The sequence below is a fragment of the Pecten maximus genome, chromosome 1 (assembly GCF_902652985.1).
Source record: "Pecten maximus chromosome 1, xPecMax1.1, whole genome shotgun sequence".
NCBI classification, from domain to species: domain Eukaryota; kingdom Metazoa; phylum Mollusca; class Bivalvia; order Pectinida; family Pectinidae; genus Pecten; species Pecten maximus.
The window spans coordinates 36,648,997-36,667,440 of record NC_047015.1 but is presented as its reverse complement, the minus strand read 5'-3'; the positions used below and the strand labels follow the sequence as shown (position 1 = coordinate 36,667,440).

At 39.7% G+C, this 18,444-nt stretch overlaps 1 protein-coding gene across 1 annotated transcript in view; it reads left to right on the top strand.

The window, feature by feature from the left end:
- Positions 1–17,999, top strand: part of LOC117332201 — a 37,688-nt gene extending 19,689 nt beyond the window's left edge. The window contains exons 2-4 of the mRNA XM_033891087.1: positions 5,736–5,816; positions 9,076–9,213; positions 13,073–17,999. Coding sequence (XP_033746978.1) covers positions 5,736–5,816; positions 9,076–9,213; positions 13,073–13,326 — 473 coding nt within the window. The 3' untranslated portion in view covers positions 13,327–17,999. The remainder of the gene's footprint in view (positions 1–5,735; positions 5,817–9,075; positions 9,214–13,072) is intronic.
- The last annotated feature ends 445 nt before the right edge of the window (positions 18,000–18,444 follow it).

Here is an 18,444-nt window from a genome sequence, read left to right as displayed (position 1 = left end):
CACAACAGTGAAGTCTCAATATGAGCTCTTTAACCGTGATATAGGATAGTGTGATCAGACATAGTCTTCAGAACGTTTGTCTTTGTTGGAACCAAGGAGACTGCCAACCCGGCACCGTCACGAAGCTATAACACTTCAGAGAAACAGGCGGTTATTATGCGAGTGAGATATACCTTAGAGAATAGGACCGGTATAATTGTTCCGTATGAATTTGAAAGGCGCCAATCATTAGATCATTAATTATGTATACCAGCGACGGAATGTAAAACGTGGAGGGGAAACTCGCGGAGAGAGGGAGAGGAAAGAGTCTTGGAGGGGGAGGGGCTGTCGCGGAGAGAGGGAGAGGAAAGAGTCTTTGAGGGGAGGGGGGGACTGTCGCGGAGAGGGAGAGGAAAGAGTCTTGGAGGGGGAGGGGGGGAACGTCGCGGAGAGAGGGAAAGGAAAGAGTCTTGTAGGGGGAGGGAAACTGTCGAGGAGAGAGGGAGAGGAAAGAGTCTTGGAGGGGGAGGGGGGACTGTCGAGGAGAGAGGGAGAGGAAAGAGTCTTGGAGGGGGGGGGGGACTGTCGAGGAGAGAGGGAGAGGAAAGTGTCTTGGAGGGGGAGGGGAAACTGTCGAGGAGAGAGGGAGAGGAAAGAGTCTTGGAGGGGGAGGGAAACTGTCGAGGAGAGAGGGAGAGGAAAGAGTCTTGGAGGGGGAGGGGGGACTGTCGCGGAGAGAGGGAGAGGAAAGAGTCTTGGAGGGGGAGGGAAACTGTCGCGGAGAGAGGGAGAGTAAAGAGTCTTGGAGGGGGGGGGGCTGTCGCGGAGAGAGGGAGAGGAAAGAGTCTTGGAGGGGGAGGGGAAACTGTCGAGGAGAGAGGGAGAGTAAAGAGTCTTGGAGGGGGGGCTGTCGCGGAGAGAGGGAGAGGAAAGAGTCTTGGAGGGGGAGGGGAAACTGTTGAGGAGAGAGGGAGAGGAAAGAGTCTTGGAGGGGGGGGTGACTGTCGCGGAGAGAGGGAAAGGAAAGAGTCTTGGAGGGGGAGGGAAACTGTCGAGGAGAGAGGGAAAGGAAAGAGTCTTGGAGGGGGAGGGGGGACTGTCGCGGAGAGAGGGAGAGGAAAGAGTCTTGGAGGGGGAGGGGAAACTGTCGAGGAGAGAGGGAAAGGAAAGAGTCTTGGAGGGGGGGGGGGGGTGACTGTCGCGGAGAGAGGGAAAGGAAAGAGTCTTGGAGGGGGAGGGAAACTGTCGAGGAGAGAGGGAAAGGAAAGAGTCTTGGAGGGGGAGGGGGGACTGTCGCGGAGAGAGGGAGAGGAAAGAGTCTTGGAGGGGGAGGGGAAACTGTCGAGGAGAGAAGGAGAGGAAAGAGTCTTGGAGGGGGGGGGGGTGACTGTCGCGGAGAGAGGGAAAGGAAAGAGTCTTGGAGGGGGAGGGAAACTGTCGAGGAGATAGGGAAAGGAAAGTGTCTTGGAGGAGAGGGGGAGATGTCTTTGAGAGGGAGGGAGAGTGTCATGGCGAAGAGATTAGGTTCAGGTGGATGAGAGAACATTGTCGTAGAGAATGGGCATGTGAGGTTTGAGTGGAAGAAGAGAGAGGGGACGGGGGAGGGTGTCGTGCGAAGGGATATGCAATGTTTGAAGGGGAATATGGAAGGGTGCGTTAGTAGGGACTATTTGAATGATAAAGGAGAGAAAAGGACACTTATGTGATGGATATGCAGAATTCAAGATTTAGAGAAGGGGGCATTGTGAGGAATATGGAGATGAGGGTCATCGGGGAGGGACATAGTAATTTTGACGAAGAAGGATGAAGTGGCTAGGTTAAGTCAGCTTTAAGTAGTTTAGTTGAGGGAGGACGGGGTTCTCTACCGCGAGATAGTAGGACGAGTTTACCTAGGGAGAGGGCCGTCTAGCGTGTGTGGTATGAAGTGTTTACCTAGGGAGAGGGTTCTCTATCGTGTGTGGTTTGAAGTGTTTACCTAGGGAGAGGGTTCTCTATCGTGTGTGGTATGAAGGGTTTACCTAGGGAGAGGGTTCTCTATCGTGTGTGGTATGAAGGGTTTACCTATGGAGAGGGCTCTCTATCGTGTGTGGTATGAAGGGTTTACCTAGGGAGAGGGCTTTCTAGCGTGTGTGTATGAAGGGTTTACCTAGGGAGAGGGCTCTCTATCGTGTGTGGTTTGAAGGGTTTACCTAGGGAGAGGGCTCTCTAGCGTGTGTGGTTTGAAGGGTTTACCTAGGGAGAGGGCTCTCTATCGTGTGTGGTATGAAGGGTTTACCTATGGAGAGGGCTCTCTAGCGTGTGTGGTATGAAGGGTTTACCTAGGGAGAGGGCTCTCTATCGTGTGTGGTATGAAGGGTTTACCTAGGGAGAGGGTTCTCTATCGTGTGTGGTATGAAGGGTTTACCTAGGGAGAGGGTTCTCTATCGTGTGTGGTATGAAGGGTTTACCTAGGGAGAGGGTTCTCTATCGTGTGTGGTATGAAGGATTTACCTAGGGAGAGGGCTCTCTATCGTGTGTGGTATGAAGGGTTTACCTAGGGAGAGGGTTCTCTATCGTGTGTAGTATGAAGGGTTTACCTATGGAGAGGGTTTTCTATCGTGTGGGGTATGAAGGGTTTACCTAGGGAGAGGGCTCTCTATCGTGTGTGGTATGAAGGGTTTACCTAGGGAGAGGGTTCTCTATCGTGTGTGGTATGAAGAGTTTACCTAGGGAGAGGGCTCTCTATCGTGTGGGGTATGAAGGGTTTACCTAGGGAGAGGGTTCTCTAGCGTGTGTGGTATGAAGGGTTTACCTAGGGAAGGAAATGTTACCATATGCTACATCAGTATACTGATTGATGTTTTGATGGACAGATTTATTTAGATTGTGTTTACATATGCAGCACCATCATAACACTTGATATTACGTAATCAGTCAATCACATGATCAGGCTTCGTTGCATAGCTACGCGTGGTACATTAAGACCTCAAAGTCTCGTACAAAGGTCCGCGTAGTGTTGGCCAACATATTCTGTAGTACCTACATCTGTCTGCTAGTCTGTCCCAGAAGCAAATTATGTTACTGGTATTTTTCAAGAACTACAAATAAGATACGAAAGAGACTTGTTTATATGTAGTCAGTATGTGGTTTAGTTGTACATTTCAAAATGGCCGCCAGCTACCTTTTTTTGATTTTCACATTTTAAGTTTTTTTCTAGTGGCTACAAATTCTCTTATTATCGATTATGTAAACTTTCATTGCGGGTGACATAGTTCAAGATCTTGTTTTATTTCAAATGTTTTAGTGGATTAAATTTCCACTTAGATTATGTTGATCAGCTGAGCATGTGACACAATATCTTTTTTGAATAGTCGAAAGATACCTCTACATAGTTGTACTTTCCTCGTCTTTTTTTGTTTTGTTTTTGTTTTTGTTGAGGAGACAAAGACCCTTAAGTAAGATTGTTGTATCAATATTTGTGCGAATCGTAAGAGACGTCTAATGTTGTGTCTTTGCATAATCCGCAAATTACTTCGGTGTCTCGTTCTAAGTGACAATTGAGAGATCCAAACAGATTAGCACCCTCTTCTGCATCACATGATACATTTTGGTTTCCATGGATACCCGTACTCAAATGATTCTAGTGGTTGTTAGGACCTTATATTATGAATTATTACACCCCATTAAACGGTGTGTCGAACTAAATAATAACCATCTAAAAAAGTGTTGATATATTTAATAGTTGACAAAAAAAGAGCAAATCTCATTTCCAATTCATTTCAGGTATCAATAATATTTCATTCCACAAGTGCCTTATGAGGTAAGATTTCTAAACCAATTACTGTACGTCTGTCTGCTTACGCATAACACAAGGCTTTATGTATTAGGTGCGTCATTGTTACTTTCGTGGATGCTTTGTGTATTTCACCAGACTCTGTCAAGCTCGGATCATTACCAATTCCCAGTGTGGCAGTCATTTTGAAGATGACGTCATCGGTGGAATTGAAAGCACTTTATTAAGAACCAAGCTGCTCAAAGTCTTATCAGCTTGTACTTGATGTAACATATTTCTAGATCTAGATGGTGTTTCTGGGAATCGCTGTTAGTATTTTTACCCTCAGATGGCATTTTAAATATAATCATTATATTTACATCAAGTGTTTAGATTTGAATTCAAATATTATGAAAATCATATTACTCTTTGTAAGGCTAACAATAATTTGAACATCCGGGCTCCCATTTCATGACGTTATTGGTCCCATTGTCGAGTTTTGACTGTTTTGTCTCACGTTACTGGACGCCATGCATAATTTACATTTCCCTGATACCCTCATCATTGTCAGCATATCTTGTGATGTTGTGATGTGTATCGCCAGCTATAGAACATGGTTGTCTCGGGGGAGGCATTTGTCAGGTTTTTACGGTAGCTTGGTCGTGATAGCTGGATCTCCGATAGCTATTACAAGCTGTCACACAGGTCTGTCGGTAGTCAGTTCCGAGGATACCTTCGACATTGCAGTCCCTAATAAAACCTGTTGTTATTTATCCAAGTCGGTTTTCCGTCCGGACGAACATTTCTGTAATTACACACTACCCCCGACAGCATGGTCAGGTGGCTGTCCCCGTATTTACGTTAACCCCCACCAGATGTGCTCTTTCGATAATTGACTTTCAGTGTTGGCTCTGTGGCGCTTTGTTTACCATAGTGTACAGACATGTGGTTTCTATCACAACCGTACGTAACTAGCATCACTCTACCAAGTCAATCACCATAGCACAATGTACATTATACTAACCTACAGATAAAAGCTATATCATCAATGCCAGTCGGTCTTAACTCTGGTCCATCTCATCAAACGTACAGCTATTGTTTATCGTATATGTGCCAAGGACAAACGTTACACCAATAATACAGTGTCCGTTATTTCACCACCTTGCTCAAGACGAAAGAAAAAAATATGTGTTTGTTTCGTAGAATGGTCACTTTCCCAGAATACTATGTGTCGTTAAATGTCTTACTTTTCTATAAAAGATTGAGAATGCGGGATAATCATGTCAAAATATTTTGTGATAAATGTATATAACCATTTGTTAACTAAATTACCGCTGTTTCTCGTAAAATTCTCGTAAAGGAACATTTGGGGCTTATCGTCGTTTAACAAAGCCGAATAAGTTTGATGATTGAGATAATTATGAAGTTTAAAATGCAGCTAAAAAGCCATTGTCTTGACCACGCTAAAACCACATCTCACAATGAAATACTACAAAAATAAAAATAAAGTTCAAATGAGGGTTCTTGTAAAGTAGCAAGACATCATTTTTTCTCTCAATGCCTCTGATTGGAGCGCACGGATGAACAATCAAAGTTCTACAATATCCCACATTAGTCGCCTCATCATGGAGTGAGTCACACCGGGCTCGTCATTTCCTCCAAATCTTCCAGGTGGTTTATCAGCCTTTGCCAAAATGTGATTATTTTGATTAGAGGAAATGTGAAAAAGGCTTACACACCGCCGGCGGTTTCCTGACTGGATAGCCTATCTCTGCTATATATGATAAGAAATATTGGTCTCGTGCACAACTCATTGAAAATTGATGATAAGCTATATCATCAATATGCTACGGAAAGGAAATTAAGATCTTGAGATGGAGCAAGAGGAGATTTCGATTGATATACATTTTATCAATACCTAATCGTTTAATTATTCATGACATAATTAAGAATGTCGGATATAGGAATTTTAATTATGTTAACTTTTTTCTATTCTTTCCTTCAGATGAGACGTGTGCCCGACACAATCTGTTCCCAACTGACAATGAACTCCACAGGGACAAGTCTATAGACTTTCAGTTTCTCGGTAAGTGAAGCAGAGGAAACCAAACATACTGTAGGTAGTATGTACCACAGTACGCGATCACCAGTCTATGGACTTCCGGTCTATCGGTAAGTATAACAGGAGTAAACACACGGACTTCCGGCAAGAATCATTGAAATAAACTCTAGACTATGGAAGGTAACAAAGCGACAAATTCGTAGACGTTCTAGAAAGTAACAAAGAGACAGACTTCCGGTTACAGAGATTCCTGGTAACAAAGTCACAAATATACAAACTTGCGGTTTCTCGTTAAGTAAATCCACAAACTTTCCAAATATCCAATATCGCTCCTTCGCTCCTTAAACTTAAAGGCGAGGGAGCGAAAACAAGATGGCGAAGGAGAGAAAGAGCGTAGGAGCGAAAATACGATATACGATGGTGAAGGAGCGAAAACACGATGGAGAAGGAGCGAAGAAGCGAATGAGCGAAGTTCCATCGCTCCTTCGCCATCGTGTTTTCGCTTCTTCGCGTTTAGGTCAAAGGAGCGAAAGAACGATATTGGAAATTTGGCCTTAACGGAACACCATACTAATTACTGCCCGATGTGAATCACTAGTTTACCTGGTATCTCGATAGGTAGCCTGTACACAGTCTTCTAGTATCTAAGTAGATAGCACAGGGGTGAATCTGGAGAATTCTGGGTTCTTGGAAAGCTATCAAAAGAATAGTACACTTCTGGTCTTACGGTCAGTAACAAAGGGACAGCTTATGTACCTACTTCCGGTCTTACGGTCAGTAACAAAGGGACAGCTTATGTACCTACTTCCGGTCTTACGGTCAGTAACAAAGGACAGCTTATGTACCTACTTCCGGTCTTACGGTCAGTAACAAAGGGACAGCTTATGTACCTACTTCCGGTCTTTAGGGAAGTAACAAAGGGACAGCTTATGTACCTACTTCCGGTCTTTAGGGAAGTAACAAAGGGGCAGCTTATTTACCTACTTCCGGTCTTACGGTCAGTAACAAAGGGACAGCTTATGTACCTACTTCCGGTCTTTAGGGAAGTAACAAAGGGGCAGCTTATATACCTACTTCCGGTATTTAGGGTATACATGTATTTCAGCATATTATGACGACAGTACGAATCAATGTGGTCAATTCTGTCCCAACAAAGTTATTACCGATTTGAAGCACATCGATATGTGACTTTCCATGTAATTAGTGATGTTAACATTGTCACATGACATGTAATTATTCTGCGACTTATATCATATTGTATGATTGCTCGTGTGATATTTTCTTGACCTTGATCGTCTTCAGACAATTATAAAAAGTAAAAATCAGACAGTTGACTTAGATAAACAGCATACTGTTTTCTCTCGTGTATATTTTTATAACAAATTCGCCTTACTGTTAAAAAACTATCGCAATTTTTCTCAAATACTCTCCAACCCTATCCCAACATCCAAACCCTACACGACTATTTAGAATCCAATCTTACTGTACCCGTGTTAAAATGAAAATGTATTTCAGCTAACGCTTAGATTAAAAAAATGCTTCTGGATTTCGATTTCATATCAGCCATTTTTTTCTCCTTCACCATATTCTGTATTTCATTTTATCGTTTAGTCATGTTTGGTTTCGATGCACATTTTCATACAGGAAGTTGATATCAGCGGCTGGGTTGTTTTCTGTTAAGACTATAAATCCGTGTTATATGACAACAATGATTCTATCCATTGAAGATAATTTTATGATAAGCCAAATCACTCAGAAATACATTCTTGACTCAAGAAGATTTTAATTCCCCGTTTTCTCTTTTCTTAATCAGTATTGTGAAATATTATACATACATATATATATTGACAGTTCCGATAGCGCAAGAGAAACGAATATTTTTTTCCCAGAAGGCAATGGATCGGACGGAGAAAGCTTACCATGGAACAGGATATAACGAACATTAGAAATAGCAGTGTGTTTTTGTGCAGCGAACAGTTTAATCTTCTGCTATCGAAATCGGATTTGTTTGTTTGCTTAGTAAATAATTAAACTAAATTTATCAATTGAATATTTGAATAAATTCGAATCGTAATACCTCTCTCTCTGTCTCTCTGTCTCTCTGTTTCTCTCTCTCTCAGTCTCTCCCCCTCTCTCTCTCTCTCTCTCTCTCTTTCTCCCCAAATATAATTGTTAATATTTCAAATGTCATGTCATCTTGTATAAAAATTGTAAAAAATCATGATAATTAGGAAAGGGCTTCATATAAGTTTGAAACTTGTGTCCAATCCTCTTGTATATATTGATACAAATAAAATATGTTTAAATCAAAATCAAAAATTGATTCTAACCAATTATCGACGGTTTTCTTTCATCACAGAATGAAATTCGTTTTGTCGCAACCTTTCCTAGATGATGCAGTTTGTAGGAAATAAACCTTTTCTTCCTTCTCTAAGCAAAATGATTTATGTACATTATTAGGTACCCACCTACGCTTGTATTTGTCATTAGCTGTTCACGTGTCACGAGTGACGTCACTTTGGCGGTATCCCGCGGCACCTCACTTTATACTCCCCGTTGGTGACCCACGTTCGATTACTGACGACTCCCTGTTTCGTTAATATATATTTTTGTTTCTTCTACAATTGTTTGAAATTCATTTCTTCATCGAATTAGGTAAGAGTCTGCCTTTTGATGAAGATTGGAATTAAGAATGATTTACACCAAATTTTCCTGTATAGCTTTATCGGTGTTCCCTCTTACGTTCGTGAATCGAACTGACATGATTTCGAGTTAACGTCGACACACGGACTGATGGAGGTGCTTGGTAATAACATAGCTTGATAATAATTCCCGATTACTGTCGATCGATTTTACAATTACGTCTATCATTGTGGAGAAACACAAGTGCTATTTTGGTGGCTTTCCATAAAAGGTATAGGGTACACGAAGAAGAGTTCCACTTAAGTACCGAAACTGACTTTGATTAGAGATCCTCCCTTTGGTAATATATTTATCTTGATAGTTCCTTGACAGCAATACCGTTAACTTTAGCAGTACATCATTGTCTAAAATTAGACCCTCAAATATTATTCTATTTAAATCCTTCGCGCGCTTCCATCCGGGCCAACATGAGTGATATTGAATTGTTTCGTGATAACTTTTAAAACAAATGATCGTGATGGTGTCAAAAGCGAAAAATGTTTTAATACCTGAAGAAATAGTTTTCCTTACACAAAGTTTGAGTGAGAATATTATGAAATCTAACGTGCTGAGCATGATTCATGATTTTCTCTGTCCACAGATTACATGAGGACCGGCTCGGCCTTTGGGATCATCGCCCTACTCGTTATGGTCCTAGGACACATATTTGCAATATACACCCTGAGACGGCCGCGCTATATCCTGAAGCGACTGACTGCTCTAATGCATCTAATGACAGGTATGTCCATATTTTAACGGGACATTTTTTAAATAAGACTTAAAGACTTAATTCAGTCGATCTATTGTTTCCTCGGACTTATATTTCAGTTGATCTATTTTTTTTACTTATTTCAATTGATCTATTGTTTCTTTTGAATTATTTCAGTTGATCTATTGTTTCTTTTGAATTATTTCAGTTGATCTATTGTTTCTTTTGAATTATTTCAGTTGATCTATTGTTTCTTTTGAATTATTTCAGTTGATCTATTGTTTCTTTTGAATTAGTTCAGTTGATCTATTGTTTCTTTTGAATTATTTCAGTTGATCAATTGTTTCTTTTAACTTATTTTGTGGGTAAGGTTATTTCATTGTTAAACTTTGATAGTGGCTAAAATCTGGGAACTGAATTATTAAGGTACATGTACTTAGTACTTACGCACATTGGCCAAACACACCATAAATTGTGATACAAGTTCATCACCTTACACTACCAACCATTGTTTGCCCTTACGGAAGTGTACCGGGGTTTAATGTGTGAGGAAACCGCAATACCGAAAAATCTCGTGGCCGGGCGGGTGACCCCATACTTTTTCACGTCCGATCGTGGAATCGAACACCAGTCGTAATTGCTCTTTGTCTTTCCATAGATAACAATTGTTTTGCATTTACATTTACAAAGAATTAATTGATAAATTTCCTAAGAAGTTGTTCACTTAATGGCAGTGAGCCAATCTTGGTCTCAGTAATTTTAAACCTTTTTAGCCTCACGAAACATTTTCTCTAACTGGAATAACAGCAAACGCCCAATACTATGCATGGTTTGTTTCTAAGTGGACACTTATAGAAACATACATAGTTCTGCTGAGGTAAATGGAGCGACAGGCCGACCTTGTGCCCATCACGTACAGACCCAGTTTCTGAGTGGGTTACCTCGGGAATTTCTGGTAAGGGCTCGCTCATCATCGTCTAATGTTCGCTGTGTATTACAAAACCTGCCAATCTCCATGGCAACGTGTCTACATGTCGTCGACACGAAACGTGACAAAGGGAGGCACATTACTGTACAAACTAACAAATGTCCCCCTCCCCGTTTTGTTGATTTTACAAAAGATATGCAAAGAAAAAAAGGATTTATTTTACATATTAATTAATTATAGAAAACGAAACAAACTATAACAACACTGATGTGTGTCCATTCTATTCCATGCTGAAGAACTAAAAAAAAAAAACATTTTTAGGATAATAGTATTTTTCGGTAAAGCCGTTTAAGAATCATCGTCAGATCTACGTCATGCAAGTATTGAAGTAAATGGAATGTATATAAATTACGGTTGGTAAGAACTTCTTATTTCCAATTTTGTGGTCAGACCGGTTCATTTACATATAAAATTGTTCATCAAAAATACAGTCTGACCAAATATTGTAGGTTTATAAAATTATTTTTTAGAATAAAGATATTGTTAGAATAAAGGATAAGCCTTAGTAGATATTCTGGGATGGAGCCCCGCAAAGTTTGCGAAAAAGAAATGATTTTGACCTATAATCAAGGTCTTAAGTGTCAAATTTGTTAAAACATTTGAATGACTTCATTTCACAATTCAGAAGGCTTATAATCGTGCTATTTGGCTAGTAGTCTCCTTGGATTGAGCCGCGAAAATTTTGCGAAAGAAATGACATTGAATCGTAATCATGTGGGTGAAAGTTAAAACACTCAATGATTGATTAACTGAAAGTCCTTGAATCAAGTTCTTTTTATTAAATGAGAGACAGAGTATTATCAAAGAATTGAATATCAGATGAGCAACGCAGGCCCATTGGGTCTGTTGTTATATTAAAAACTTCGTATTTTAGGCCTAATAAACTGTCCCTGAGAAAGACAGTTAACATGACGATGTATATAAAAAATATACACGACTAGTTGATTTCAACACGATTTCCGTAATACAGACGAGTCAAAACAATTCTCAGCAAGGCATATACATTCGGTTTTGTAGTAAACAAGCGTCAAATATGCGATAATTGATAATTAGCTACCTTATAATGGTTGCCTGCCTTGCCTACAGTAATCTACAATCTGACCATATATAATTGTAGACTTAAAAACTGCGATTATGGTCAGTTTTAGCGGACTGGGCCTTGACCAGTTCTCTTCGTGTGATGTCCTTGGAAAGATTTACCCATTTTCTTCGCGTTGATATATAATAGGTTGGGATTAAAGACCGCTATTCTATAGTATACGCCCCTGCTCGTAGCACGATGCACAACTGAATTTTAAAAGCACCTGTTGGTTTTCTTTTCTCGGGAGTTTCTTCCTTGATATATATTATCCATTGGACCTTTCATGCCAACTCCATGTGAGTAAGGGAGGAGTAGAGTGGCTGGACATATTCTAAAATGATGATCCTAGAAATATTCCAATAATAAAGACTCACCCCGTGTCTGTGAAGTTCTGACTTTAGGAATCCGAATCCTTTCCCAACAGGAACATGTGGCTAAGCTCCGATACGGTATGGGGTATGTTGTTCTGGCCTTCAGTGTCAGATTGTGGAATGACGGTTCCTGAATTCGTAGATTACAAGTATATAATTCTTCGTCGGTTGATTGTAATCAATCAAGAGGTTTTACCATAGTTGTTTCAATTAGATTGGTCTTTATATTCCAAATTAAGTTCCAGGGACTCTCCAGATCATCCAAAAATGCTACTTCTTTCAGAATTACATGTACACTTTTATTCATCCCTACATGTTTTCTCTCTGTACGGTAACAGTTGGGGAAGCACCAAATTAACATCGGCGTCTTGTCAACCATTCATCAGTACGATAACATCTAAAGGCCAGTCTCCAAACATTTGTATAAGGTGTTGTACGTTGAATTTAGAGATGTCTCTTGAAGCGTCTATCCTGTTCATGAATTTGAACTGTGACTTGCGCAAGTCACGCATTTTGTCGTTGATAGGTACCCGCCATACACGTGCCATGGTAATCCTGACAGATAGGTACCCGCCATACACGTGCCATGGTAATCCTGACAGATAGGTACCCGCCATACACGTGCCATGGTAATCCTGACAGATAGGTACCCGCCATACACGTGCCATGGTAATCCTGACACCTTACAAGTCGCGTACTCTGTCGTTGATAGGTACCCGCCACACACGTGCCATGGCAATCCTGACACCTTACAAGTCACGTACTCTGTCGTTGATAGGTACCCGCCATACACGTGCCATGATAATCCTGACACCTACGGTTAGAGGGAGTTAACTCTTAATCAAATTGCGACATTGGCTCAGCTTGTTCAAAACGAAATGTGATTTCGGGAATAGTTGAAAAAATACGTCATCTTTATCGAAGTAGATACAGTATATTTACGATTGTCCAGAAGAAGTATTTGTATATAATTACGAAATCAGTAGTGGACACATTTCACTTTTATAAATAATGGAAACAAGATCAGGTTTAAAAACATATTTCAATTAAAAAATCAGACATTTTCCCTTTTTTATCTTGCATCCACTTTGATACGATGATCTCTACAAAATCTGCTTATACATTTTCCCTCAAACTCCAGAACTTATCCTCGAGCCTTATATTTATTCATTTTTGTCAAAAAGGACATTTTCATAATGTATATATAATATAGCCAACTTTGTCGGCTTTTTAGAGAAAGTTCTTGTTTTGTATTTTTTTTTCTCTCGACTTAAATGGATTCCTCATCACACACTGCCTGTCGCAATGTTCAGTTCCCAAACTACCACAGACTATGATACACTGCTACCTATAGGTTTGCGTCTGTACACAGTTTCTTGTTTCTTCAATCAATTAGAACTGTTTCAATTTCTTGAGGACACTCAATTACTACTGGTTTCACTTTTTCAGCTGCTTGTGTGCTAGTGGAGAACGAAGTTTTCATCAGACGAGTGGAATACGCAGACGCTCATCTTCCGGAACGTATTCCAAACAAGGCCGACCATACATACGGGTACTCATTTGTGTTGTCATGGATGTGCTTCGTGTTCTTCGTAATCGCTGGTATTGTCTTTTTGCTTACGTCACACAAACGGAAGGCAGAAATGGCAGATGTTGATGACACGGGGGCGGAGGAGGATGAACCAGTAGCGATCCGCCGGTAACATATGTGTATGTCCAATACATTAGAACACCATTGTTGGCAACAGATGGATATCAACAGTAAATCCAGGTCATATTTCTGTGTGAGTCTATCGTGTACATGTAGATTGAAGTCACGTGCTGTCACGTACATGAACGTTTTGAAGAACTTAGAACGACGAAAAGAAATATTTGTCCGAAATGATATGCAAAGCATTTGTGTTACAATATCCAGGAAGTATTATATGAAAAATATGACAATGCCTTGCGAGATTGTTCGGGAGTTATCACCGACGTGATATTTGTAACAGATTGTTCGGATACGTTCGGGCCTTCTCGGCTTATTGCTGGTTTACCTACATGTGTTTAGCTGTCTGGTTGAAGATATTCCGGATGTGTTCGGAGACCCTGACACCTTGCTCGGACACCCTCCGTCTCGCTGTTTTGTTACGGCATTTATTATTGACCATCCGCCACGTGTTGATATATCCTGATTGAAACTTTTCAAAATATTTCGGTTCAATCTGTTGATATTGGATCGCCTTTATAAATGTTATACTATATATTATATATATAGCGTCTGCTTCTGGTTAGTATTAATAGAAAATAAATATCGGCCCCTACTCCTACTATATGAACTGTTGATATAGTAAGAGTAAGGTCTAATAGTTTTTCTATTAATACATACCAGAAGCAGGTGCCTGTGGTTAATTATACCTTACTAAAAAGTGATTTTTTTATAAGGAAGACACAGCTACAGCTCCGGAGGATGATTATCATCGTAAACCCCGTCCTCCGGAAGATGATTATCATCGTAAACCCCGTCCTCCGGAGGATGATTATCATCGTTAACCTCGTCCTTCGGAGGATGATTATCATCCTAAACCCCGTCATCCGGAGGATGATTATCGTCGTTAACCTCGTCCTTCGGAGGATGATTATCATCGTAAACCCCGTCCTCCGGAGGATGATTATCATCGTAAACCCCATCGTGACGTCCGTCGGAAAATTATCATCCTTAACCCCGTCCTCCGGAGGATGATTCATCGTAAACCCCGTCGTGACGTCCGTCGGAAAATTATCATCCTTAACCCCGTCCTCCGGAGGATGATTATCATCGTTAACCCCGTCGTCTGGAGGATGATCAACCACTGTCCCTACCCATGGAGAATGATAATCACTGTTCGTCGACACTCGGGGTAAATCACCTTAATCCCAAACCGCCGGAGAATAGTTGTCATCGTCTACCAGTACTTCGAAAGAATGTTTACACTTCTCAAGGATTTTTTCTTCACGTCCACGAAATGTTTAGAGAGGATTATTCTGAGACCTCGGAATTATTGCAACGTGGTTCAATCAAAACATTGCTTCCTTACTTTAATACTCGTTATCGATTTTGAAACATGTTATTATTGTACTCGCGAAATACAGCTGCCTGACTATGTGCTAATGGTAACTAGCGCCTGTTCACCTGCTCAAATGTGCTTTTAATTAACGACTGCTCTACTATTTTTCTTAAGTGTTATTTTCAACATTTTGTTAAATGTCATTTTGACAGCTATATATACTTCTTACCATGACATTTATTTGTAATCGTCTGCCAAAGAACTTTAATTCGAACCGATTTTTTCTGAGATAAACTTTCGAGATGAGTGGTGTTCCTCCAGCCAGCCATTGTACAACCTTTATTGGTTCTCTGTCTATCATTTAACACCACCTTTCGGTTCTTTGTTCCTAATCATCTTTGTTGTACAAATGGAGTCTGTTCGGATTTGGGGGTTTTACCCAAACTGACGCCATATCACGAAAAAAAATCGTCATATGACCTTTGGAATGGCTAATAATTTACAAGAGGTTAATTAAAGTGTGTATACTTTATTTCCGGTTAATGGAACCACATTAATTATATTTTTGATATGATCGGAACATCTGAGAAACGCATGTAAAAACTTACACAGATTAAGAGACATTTATATAATTTAATTATAAATGTAATTTCGTATCCAGAAACGCGACTTCCTAAGTTTCAATGACTTTAATTTCTTTGGTTAATATTGATTGTTTTGATAACCGGGTAACACTAATCCACGGCTTCACCTGATACAAGGACACTGGTAGCTTGTGTTACCCACACCTTTACATGGAAAGATTTTTTTAGTTTTACTTTTTTCTTTCTTCCTTTTTTCCTTTTCTTTTGTTTTGTTTTTGTTTTGTTATTTGTATACCATGTTAAACATTTCATATCTCGGCATTTTGTGTCGTTTATGATCACTCTCATTTTTCTCCGAACTCCACCAAGCCGTAATTCATGCCTTTCTCAGTGAAAGGCGGCGTATGTATGTATCATGTCAGCATTGCCATCTGACGATATGTCCACCCCTTGCCGATGTACACTTGGCGAGTGAGCGTCCACTTTAATATACTTATGGCTGAATACCACCTGTAATATTCTCGTGTTTTAAACTCGATATTCACTCCATTTAACTTGTGTAGGCATGTGGCTACCTGCTCTCCTTCCTCAACACTGAGACTTCATACGATTGGGAAGTTTTGCCAAGCTCACATGTTCTGTTAAACATTTTGAAAACAGTTTGAAACACCTTACCCCACTGATTTATGGTTGGTAAAATATGACTTACTTTCTAGAACATCATTTAAACCTGGCTTGGGATTATTAAAACCATCATATCTGGCTAGGGATTATTAAAACCATTTTAACTTGGCTAGGGATTATTAAAACCAGTTTAACCTGGCTAGGGATTATTAAAACCATTTTAACCTGGCTTGGGATTATTTAAACCATTTTAACTTGGCTAGGGATTATTAAAACCATTTTAACCTGGCTTGGGATTATTTAAACCGTTTTAACCTGGCTAGGGATTATTAAAACCAGCTGGCTGGCTGCACCTTTAATGGGTTTGACCTTGCTATCAATCTTCACTACTCAGGTAGGTAATAGTGATTCTATCTGGCTATATACATGTATAATGCTTTCGGTACAAAACTATTTGTTTTTTATAATGAAATCAAATAACTTTGATAGGGATTGAATTCCATTAGATATTATTATTTTATTATTATTATTATTTTCTTTTTCGACTTTTTTATTTGTTTTCAGAGGTGTGAAGTTTTGTTTCATTTATTTTCGGAGTTATGAAGTTTTTGACAATTGCTTCTTTTTTTGGCAATTTTGAAGCCAGATATTTTTCATTTGTCAGCTTTCCTGCTGAGCACGTAAATTATATGTAAATCGAGCAACTATTCACGCTTTGTCTGTATGCAATATTCTTTCTATACATGTACACTTTTATTCAAATATAGTGTGAATATTTCCTCGATTCTCAAGTAGTTTACGGGACCTATGCTGTATTATATCAAGTACGAGTCAATGACTACATTCATCTTTTGATACACCTCTTAATGTCTTCGTTATGCATTGTTGTATAATCATATTGTCATTTTGCAAATATATCACCTTGCTTATTAATCAAAATGTATGAATAATTTTGCACCGGACATGAGAGTAATACTTTGATCTGTGCGTTTCGATTTTACCTTGTCTTTTGTAATACAAAAATCATGATTCATATCTAAAGTGTCTTTTGTTACACTTTACATTATCAAACAACGCGTTTGCCTATACCTCTTTTATTTATGCACGTGCTTTTATATGATCTATTAATTCAATGATAAACTAGGCGTATGACACCATCAGTGTCCTATTCACGTGTTTTACACTCGCCACCATAGAGTGGACGTTCACGCCAATGTTTTATAATATGATGTGGTCTCTATCATAGTGATCTTTAATGTCAGCGCACGCAAAACTTAATGAGATGTAGAGACACTATCAGACAAAACACGTGAATCTCCATGTTAGCGCTCAGGATTCCACCTGTAAATGCACGAGAATTGACGTGTCAGCGCGTGTGTTTCCACGTGTCAATGTACATGAATCTACACGTCAGCACACATGATTCCGCTTGTCATTGCACCTGAATCTAAAAACTAGCGGCTGTGATGCCATTTGTCAATACACGTGAATCTACACGTTAGCGGACGAGACGCAATGTGTGTCATCGCACGTGAATCTACACGTTAGCGGACGTGATGCAATGTGTCATTGCACGTGAATCTACACGTTAGCGGACGTGATGCAATGTGTCAATGCACGTGAATCTACACGTTAGCGGACGTGATGCAATGTGTCAATGCACGTGAATCTACACGTTAGCGGACGTGATGCAATGTGTCAATGCACGTGAATCTACACGTTAGCGGACGTGATGCAATGTGTCATTGCACGTGAATCTACACGTTAGCGGACGTGATACAATGTGTGTCATTGCACCGTGAGTCTACACGTTAGCGGACGTGATGCAGTGTGTCAATGCACGCGAATCTACACGTTAGCGGACGTCGTGCCATATGCCAATGCACGTGGATCTACACGTTAGCACATGTTTCTTTACATGCTTGCTCATGTTACGTTACATATTAAAATCATCTACAACTAAACATTTATTTATTGGCGATATGTGAATAATGTACCTGACGTTTTTGGGTATCCTACATTTGTATTATTATTGTTATTTCCACATTAAAAATCTCTTCCTTCGAACATAATTTTGTGTGTTAACCATGATCTTTACTAACGATTATTTTATATTTTGCAATAAAAATCTGATCCCTCAAACAGACAGTTCTCTGTTATCTTTTGCTCTATACATAATGAACTGGTGCTATATCTTCATGTTACCACACCAACTGTGAAAGCTAAGGTGGTTTATTTTGACATTTTTGTGGGTTTTTTGCGGGTTTATCGTGTTATAAAACTTGTATTTACATTTCCACTGTGTGTTCTCTATATGAAGGTACTAACAAAATTAGCGTTCATTCCTAGGTGAACAATTAACCTGCCGCGTAAGAATACATACAGTACATTGTTGACGGTGCCAACGTCAACATTGAGAATGCAGAAGTGTGAATATAAAATCGCGTTTGATTACACATGAAATAATGTTTTATCAACTTAAAAATTTGTTAATAATTGTAAAATTGAAGACAACATTTCAATATTTTTCTTTCATAATGATTAAAATAATGAATTGGTGTGGAACTATATTTTGTGTACTTGTGTA